We start from the raw sequence: 9,029 nt of genomic DNA on the forward strand, positions 1-9,029 counted from the left end.
GGAAAGGAGAGAGAAGAGATCCAGGCTGGAGATGAGCAGGAACAGTTGATTTGCATAGCAGACATGGAGATCCAGATTTTTTGTTTGTTCATTTTTTAAAAAATATTCAACAGACAAAGTTCTTCTGTATCTAAATGCAAAAATGTTCATAATTGTTTGAATAAAACAGACTACTGGGGAAAAAAGCTGAATATTCATCTTGTGATTATTTTAACAAAAGCAACAATAATATAAAATTGTAATAATAATAATAACAGTTATATATAGACAAAGCGTTTGAGGGAGGCGGGGCATAGAGAACCTACAATAATGTACAGTATTTGAAAAATAATGTGTTTTTTGAACATTAAAGCATGTCAACATATTCTGTTACACCAAATACACAAAATAATGATCTTTAAAAAAGCACCATATGACCCCTTTAAATGTTAAATGATGGTAATCTAAATGTAAAAACTAATCCAATATAGCTCTACAGAAGAGAACGCCATTTTACCAAGATGCTTTGTAAGTATTTCTTGCCTTGTTTGTGCAGTGGATTGGAATCAGATTGCCCTGAACATTAGGGTGGATTGGCTCAGGGATGCTCTCATTTGAAGCTGGAGGCTGCGGAGAGAGAATGGCAGTGTATTATAATCCCAGTATTAAGGTAAATGTTGCCTCGGGCTAACAAAAATTGTTCGCATGCACCTGGTGTATATTGCAAACAAGTAGGTTAATATTGATGGCATGATCGTGAATCAAAATTTTGGATAACTCACCCGTGGCCTGAAGTTTACAATCCTATTGAGTTTAACGATGAGGCAGGGTTTGCCTTCTTTAAAGCCGAATTTGTCATCTTTCTTTCCTGAGCAATCCTTCAGCCACTCTCTATCGAAGCGGCAGGCCTTCCTCACACCTTCATCGCTCTCCAGCTCTCCACGCTCCATGTAGGTTTGGGGTTTCACTGAACATGAAACGCATTAAACCTTATTTACTGACTAATACAACTGTATTTGCTTGTCATTAAAACAACAGTGCACGGGCATGCAGGACAGCAAAATGGGTCAAATAAAGCCCTAATTGTCTACCTAAGAAGTGGCTAAAACATGAACTGTTGACTTGTGAATGAAGATCATATGACACAGTTGAATGATGTAGGATTTCACTTCCTGAACTGTACCCTTTTTAGCTGACCTAATAATACAGCTAAAAGCTTGGGTTTATTGAGACACATATAGCTTAAAGATCATCTTAGAACGTGTACCTCCACAGTCTTCAAATTTGCTTTCATCTTTCTGGTTTTCCCTGTCGTATGTTTTTAAAAACTCCTTAATATGATCCACATATGCATTGTAAGTCTTATTATCGTTCATGGAGAAGATGATTTCTGCTTTGTCCGGGCGTGGGGAGTGTGATAAGCCTGTAAGTAAAGCAGAAAGGTTAAATGTGGCCCAACACCTGGTGTTAACCATAAAAACAAACATTTAGAAGAGTGATTTTCCCTCCAGCTACGAGAGCGGAGAATGCCTGGTCCATTCATTGTCATGGAAGTTTGCTATTCAGATTTCCAGCTTGGCAGTAATTTTCCACCGGCTCCAAAGCATGGCCAAAGCGGGGCGTGGCGTGAGCAGAGCCAGCAGAGGAGAACAAGCAAACGCAAACTTTATATTGTGTTTAATGCCAGTTTTGGTTTCAACGGACTGGTAATGACCTTCCGTGCATGTGCTGCAGCTGGTCCAAAAGAGGAGCTTCTGGCTTGTTGCTCATGGGAAATGTACGTGGACATTGTTTAATACACTTTTAAGACTCCGGTTTGAGCCTGTGAGAGTCTCCCAGCCTTCCCCCTCCTCCTCTCCATAACCTCACGTGCTTCTGTCACACAATGGAAACTTTTAGCCCCTGAGAGGGAGGCGGGACTTAAACGCAGGCATCGTGTTTTTTCTATGTCCGGCCTCCTTTGCAGCAAATAGCTGCACACCATGGTGATCTCCACTTCATTCCTACTCGTGTTGTTTCTTTTTAGACTTCAAGGGCCGCCTCTCTTAAAGGGGAAATGGTTCTTCTTGGCAGATGCGTTTATGTTCCAGGCCTTAACGAAGACAGATAAATGCAATGCCAAGGCGGGAGTGTGCACTATGCAAACATTCACTGGCATGGCTGGTGTGGCGAATGGTTGGCAGTGGAGTAACAAGCAACCTAACAGGGATTATGGAAACTGCAGTGTACAATGCTCTCCACTGTTCCTTTTTTTTCCGTTTTTAATTGCAAAACATTCTTGTTTGTGCAAAACAAGCTTAGCCATAAACTCTGATCCTGTGGTAAACTACTTTAAAGGTATGTTTGAGTGCTGAAACCACCAACCCTGACTGAAATACTACAAGACATACCAGTTCAAAGCCATGCAAAGTGTGTAGATGCGGAACAACTATGCTTTAAGTACCCAAACGGGAAGCCTCGCCAGACTAGCCGGGAGTGTGAAGGTCAAAATGGCTTTCTGTGTGTCTCTCTCCTTCTCCTCCCTCACACTCCTCTGCCACCTCCACCCTCGCTCTCTCTCTGAGATCAGACAGATCTTTAGAGCTGCCGAAATGTCACAGGGTTTGCAGAAACAAAATTGACTTCCAGCAGTATGGAACAGTTCGAGCGTGTGTATACGAGAATGTCCCCAAAACAGGTTGTTCTTTCCATTTTTCCATATCGTTGCCAAAGAATAACATGTAATGTTCCTGCTGCTTCAATTACTTGCAAAAGCAAGTAAGGCAAGGCCTCTTGAGAATCTTGTCAACCAGGTAACAAACAAATCTCAGAGTTTCAAGTGCACTTTAAAAGGAGGTTTACCACATAACTGTAATGCAGAACAAGACATAAAAACATTGTTCATATTGTGTAATGAGATGGCTTCCATGTTAGTCAAAATCATTAGCTACACAACACTGTCAACATATCGTACTTCTCAAAAATCCTGCCAGTCAAAACAACTTTTAAAGTACATGTAGTTCATTCTGTATCTCTTCGGTTTGGTGATTCATTCTCACAGCGTTTATGTACAAATAGTACCCAACCTCTGAACACTTTTGGGCATGTATTATCTTTGACATCAATGAATTTGGTTCATTACCTGGGGGTGCAACCCTGTCCTGGTATGTGGGCTTGAAGTTGCTGAGAGTCATGAGCATGGCCTGGATGGTGCCAATAAAAATTCCAGCCAAGCAGCCATAGAAGATTACGTAGAAGATGAAGATTTTGACTGCAAAGAAAAATATATAGCATGAAACAACGGGATGTTTCAGAGCATATACAAGAAAATGAGTCATGACATTGAGTTTCCACAAACAGTGCTTATGTAAAGGTGCTTAAATGTATCCACATTCAGTCTGTACATTCAGTATGTACAAAAATTGAGAATTTCAAGTATGCATGAATAAAATGTCCCTCTATTTTCAAAATGCATGTTATTGATCTTATTATGAACGATTAATCCATGCGAGTTTTATTATATTTATACCAAGTAATTTTAATCAAAATGTCATAACTCGATCTTCCAGCGAAATTACGAATTTCTCTAATTAATTTGTGCGGTTAAACTCCACCTCTTTTTTTTTTTACAATCATCTGCAAGTTTGCTTTCATATCTGCTTCCATCCAAACAATTAATGGATAAATCCAATTCCCAACCCAACACTTTTTTCTTATTCGATAATACATAACATTTCACTCAGATGCACATTTAGAAGAAAAGATCTCTCGCTACTTTAGTTTCACCGTGACTTTAAAGTGACAGAGCACCACAGACTAAACAGTCTGAACTACTAAGAATAAAGAGTAGCTAGTCAGCTGTCTTATGAGACACTCCTGTAACTCATGAAAATCAAAATTAAAATGATATTATTATATAAATGAATTCACAATTCTCTTTTTTCAGATCATTTATCTGATACACACTGATTGAGTCTTTAATTCAGTGTTATTGATCATATTTTTTTTTCCAAACCATTGCATCTTAGGCCCCATCCACACAGAGAGCTTACATTTTGTATCGTATAGGCATTTCGTCCACATGGATCTGGCGTTTTGGGAGAGTGAAACCGATATTTTTTTAAACCAGGCCCCAGAGTGGATAAATCTGAAAACGCCGCCCTTGCTTTTCCGTGTGGATAGCGAGTCCATATATTTTCTGAAACGATGATGTCATCAGCCCACATCTCGCCCCTAGTCAGACACCGCTACGTCACGTAACAGCAACAAAAACATGAACAAATACTCTCTCCCAAAATGCCGGATCCGTGCCGGATTTTCGTGTGTACAGCCAATCAGTATATTTTCTGAAACGCTGATGTCATCAGCCCACATCTCGCCCCTAGTCAGACACCGCTACGTCACATACGAGCGGCAACCTCCCGCTCTCTCTCGTGAAGCCAACACGGAAGTGACTTAACTGTAATTCATCAACTGGCCGCTAGAGGCTGGCGGCAAAAGGGAGTCAATCCCATAGACTCCGCATGTTAAAATGCCCAATTTAAAGCAGAAAAAAACATTTTACAGCCTGGTTCAAAAAATTATTTTGGTCTATATCGCTAATTTTGCCCTTCATGACAACTGTGAGGGGGGTGAATTTTTTTATAACTCATCCGTTTAAATTATATTAAGCCTTAAAGTTCTGCATAATTAAGGGCGTGGCCACTTGAGTGACAGGTGGATTGCCGCTGCTGTCACCACCGTCGAGCTAGGTGGGCGTGGTTTTAGCAGCCAGCTCCCGCCTCTTTGCCCATTTTCGATTATCCGGGAGTGACGCTCGGTGACGCGCTCCCAAGATGGCGACGGCTGGCTCCGCCCACTTTAGGCTTCAAAACGCTCATCGGAAGTCTACAGGTTACGTCACGGACACTACGTCCATGTTTTTATACGGTCTATGGTCACATAACAGCAACAATAACATGAAGAAATACTGAACGATTTTCTTTATTAACTAACATTAACACAGATTAATAAATGTATTGTTCCATGTTTGTTTGTATACCGCGTGTAAGGTTTATGTGCATAGTCCAAGTCTTCTCCGTTTTTAGTGTATCTCTGTGGCAGAATTACAGTGCCACATGTTGGTCTGGCATGTATACTACATCGTTTTGTGTCGGTTTCGTGGTTTCGTGTGGACGCAGATATTTCTTAAGACGAGGGGGAAAAAAAGATTGGATAGGGAATGCTCTGGCTTCATGTGGACGTAGCCTTAGGCCCTCTTAATTTTCCAAGCTGAGAAAGCCTTTTGAGCCCAGCCATTTCATGCAAAGTTGCTAGTAATTGTGAAACAACCCAAACTTTCCTGACTGAATTAACAGCGACAACAGCTTCAGTCAAACTCGCACATTACTCATAACACTAGCTCCCAGAACTCACATGTCCCTGTGAATAACATTCCTGTCTGTCAGCTACTGTGCCAGTCCGTGGACTTCATTGAAAGCGGCCCCCAACAACCACTTCAAACTAGTCCCCACCAAACACAAGGGTCAGTTTGTGCGTGAGTGGATGACGGAGTTATCCTTCCTTTCCTTCTGCCCTGGCAATAAAACCTTTGTCGCCTCTTAAATCTACAGGAAACACATTCAAGTTTGAATACAGTCCCACAAACAATGGTTTCACGTGTTGCAGTCTCAGTGTGGGCAGAGAAAGAAGCTTGTCCCTGAGGGTATACATAATAAGATGTGTGTTTTAAACTCCTATGATGCTTTAAAAGCTTATTAAGCCCACATTCAGAAAGATAGAGATTAAGGATGCTAACAGTAAACGTTAACAATACAGCAGCTATTAACTATGCCCTTCAGTCTCTCTTAGTTCTCACTGGTTTCACTAAAATAAGTAAATAGTGTAAAGCAGTACATGTTGGTGAGTCATGCAGTTTTCATTCAAAGTATTTGGGGGCAGCACCTTGACATAATAAAACGTTCCATAAATAACTATGGAAACAGGATGTTAAATAGATTCAACAAAGTCAAAAGCTCCTCTGTAAATCAATAATAAGAGTTTTAATGAAATCATATGCGTCAGTGAAAACGCTTCCTTCTATTGCTTGCCTCCACTTACTTTCTCAACTCGTATGGTTTGTTTGGATTGCGTTTGCAAAATTTTTCCACCTATATTTTAAGTCTTTGATTTTAAAAGCACTTTATGAAACTTGTTTTCAAGAAACTCATTTCTGTTAATTTTAAAGTGAAACTTCAAGCACACAGAGAGAGTCCAAGTTAGCTGGCTAAGCTACATGTGACTGGCTCCCTCATGTCATTCAACCCAAACCTCAACCAAGACATTTCCCTTCGTTTCACTGCGTAACTACGCGTTTTAAACAACTTACTGAGTCTTAATAAATATTAAAGCATTTTATTATAACGTATGGTTACTGGATAATGTAACTTTTTAACAACCGGCATTTGCAAGAAGTAAATGTAAACACAACTTAATCTTGCATCAGGCGAAACTTGCCGCAGTCATTTCTGTTAATTTTAAAGTGAAACTTCAAGCACACAGAGAGAGTCTAAGTTAGCTGGCTAAGCTACATGTGACTGGCTCCCTCATGTCATTCAACCCAAACCTCAACCAAGACATTTCCCTTCGTTTCACTGCGTAACTACGCGTTTTAAACAACTTACTGAGTCTTAATAAATATTAAAGCATTTTATTATAACGTATGGTTACTGGATAATGTAACTTTTTAACAACCGGCATTTGCAAGAAGTAAATGTAAACACAACTTAATCTTGCATCAGGAGGGCAGCGATAAACACACATGTTAAAAACTGATAAAACTATCAGCTTCGGACGGTTTCCCGCTTTAAAAACATACATTCAACTGAGACACTCATGTAATGTATATTTACAAAGCAAGCAGGAGAAGAGGAATCAGTATATCTGTATAACCAATTATTACTATTACATGATCACTAACTGTAGGCCATAAACTACACAGACCAAATTACTTTGAGTCACCTTGAGGACAGAAAATACGTATTTAGTCACCTGCACAAACATGTACTTAATCTTGCATCAGGAGGGCAGCGATAAACACACATGTTAAAAACTGATAAAACTATCAGCTTCAGACGGTTTCCCGCTTTAAAAACATACATTCAGCTGAGACACTCATGTAATGTATATTTACAAAGCAAGCAGGAGAAGAGGAATCAGTATATCTGTATAACCAATTATTACTATTACATTATCACTAACTGTAGGCCATAAACTACACAGACCAAATTACTTTGAGTCACCTTGAGGACAGAAAATACGTATTTAGTCACCTGCACAAACATGTTCATGTCATTTGTTTGTGACTGACACTTGCAGCTTTTATGTAATTTGACACTTCACTGTAAAAATATTGTTTTCATCCATCTTACAATAATTATACTTCATTATAATAATTGTATCTGTTGGTGTTTCTACTCGATGTTCTTTAGTGATTGACAGACGTAAAATGATCCGATCACTGGATGTTGTAACTTTAAACCATTTTGATTCCAACTAAGCAGCCATTAAACTTACATTTTTGAAAATATTATCAAATTGTCCTTCAACTACTGCTAGTCTACTGGCCATTTCAGATGAGTGACGGTCTCTTCCGAAACAAAAATAACACCCGTATGACGACCTTCAGAATGACCTTTTCGTTTTAAAACACCTCCAGCACGGAACCAAACTTTAACACATAATTGAACAATCGATCAAATATTAAAAACAGTTTTTGTAAAGCATTGTTTTCATCTTTTTCCATTCAGTTGCCATTTTCACCACCTTCTGGTTCATTACGCGTATTATTCTCTGAGCAGTTCGTCTATTACATGACCATAACTAGTTTCTATCGGCACACTCTATGCACTAGAACACCGCTTATCCGTTTGCTTAAATGTATACGAGAATATTTTTCTTTTAATATGATAATCTGATTATAATAGCAAGCCGCCACCGCGAGGTGTTTCTCACTTCGAAAACGAAAGTCACGACTCGGTCACAGATCAAACAGGTGTTGAGCTTTTTCCAAAGCCAGGAAACACGCTGTAGCCGTTTCTCCTGTCTTTAACGCTGAGACGTATCAATATTAACATCGAATACAGGAGAAAAACGAGTTTAATCCAAGAGAAGAAGCGCTAATGAAACAATCGTGAGAACACTTACACCAACTGCCGCCTGTGCGTCCTAAAAATTCCTTCTTTTCAGAATTCCAGATAAAGGTCTTCCATCCACCATCACCATCTTTCTTTGCAGACATTTTGGGTATTTAGTTCCCTTTTTGGTGGTGTTTGAGCGGGCCTTATGGACTTCACAGCGATGTTGCCCCCTTTCTAAATCTTGTAAAAAAAGGACAAACTCGTACCCGGTACCTTTGCTTCGACTCACTCAATATATAGTCCTGGCTTGGCTCCGCCCATCGGCTCTTTTAATAAGTTACCTTCAAAAGAAGGAGGGCAGATTCGGACCAATCACAGACCGACTTGCTTTTGCGTAACAACTCGTAAACGGGGGTGGAATTCATGCTTGCATGAGCAGTTCAGTGCTGTTTCTTTCAAACTCTGAACTGTGTTCTTTACCTCAAAATGACAGATTGTCTTGTCTTAATACCATAAAATCATGTAATATGTAAATCCACCTGTATATCTGACTGCTTGAACGACAATAAAGTACAAAGGTGCTACCATGATTTTTTTGTCATGAGGTTTTTTGAACATGTACCACAGTAGTACCATGTTATTCTTGGAAGTGCCTTACCATTTAAGGTTTACCAATAAGGATTACCATATAAACACCACGATATATGAATTTCATATCAAAATACTATGGTACTGCTGTGGGAAACCATCACTGCACCATGGTACTGCCAATTTAAAGTACTTTTTGTAAGGAGATAAGTTGTTGTTGTAAGAAGTTAATCAGAAAACAGTTTAAGTGATCAAAATACTTTAATAAAATAATATAATTTACTCATGTAGCATTCATGTAAGTACAGATGGCGCTATGATACAAAGCACATTTCCTTCACTTTGGAGGTTTTCATTCGGTGATAG

General features: G+C 39.4%; 1 protein-coding gene across 2 annotated transcripts in view; it reads right to left on the reverse strand.

The window, feature by feature from the left end:
- atp1b1a (ATPase Na+/K+ transporting subunit beta 1a) overlaps positions 1-8,358 on the reverse strand; it is a 12,046-nt gene extending 3,688 nt beyond the window's left edge. For both annotated transcript variants that reach the window (XR_001609806.1, XM_016279517.1), the window contains exons 1-5: positions 8,143-8,358; positions 3,101-3,229; positions 1,247-1,402; positions 762-946; positions 523-606 (exon numbers count right to left, since the gene is read on the reverse strand). Coding sequence is in view for 1 of the 2 variants with exons in the window: in XM_016279517.1 (XP_016135003.1) it covers positions 523-606; positions 762-946; positions 1,247-1,402; positions 3,101-3,229; positions 8,143-8,236 (648 nt within the window). In the remaining variant the exon portion in view is untranslated. The remainder of the gene's footprint in view (positions 1-522; positions 607-761; positions 947-1,246; positions 1,403-3,100; positions 3,230-8,142) is intronic.
- Between the last annotated feature and the right edge of the window lie 671 nt (positions 8,359-9,029).

Source organism: Sinocyclocheilus grahami, unplaced genomic scaffold, assembly GCF_001515645.1.
Source record: "Sinocyclocheilus grahami isolate Dianchi unplaced genomic scaffold, SAMN03320097.WGS_v1.1 scaffold131.1, whole genome shotgun sequence".
NCBI lineage: Eukaryota > Metazoa > Chordata > Actinopteri > Cypriniformes > Cyprinidae > Sinocyclocheilus > Sinocyclocheilus grahami.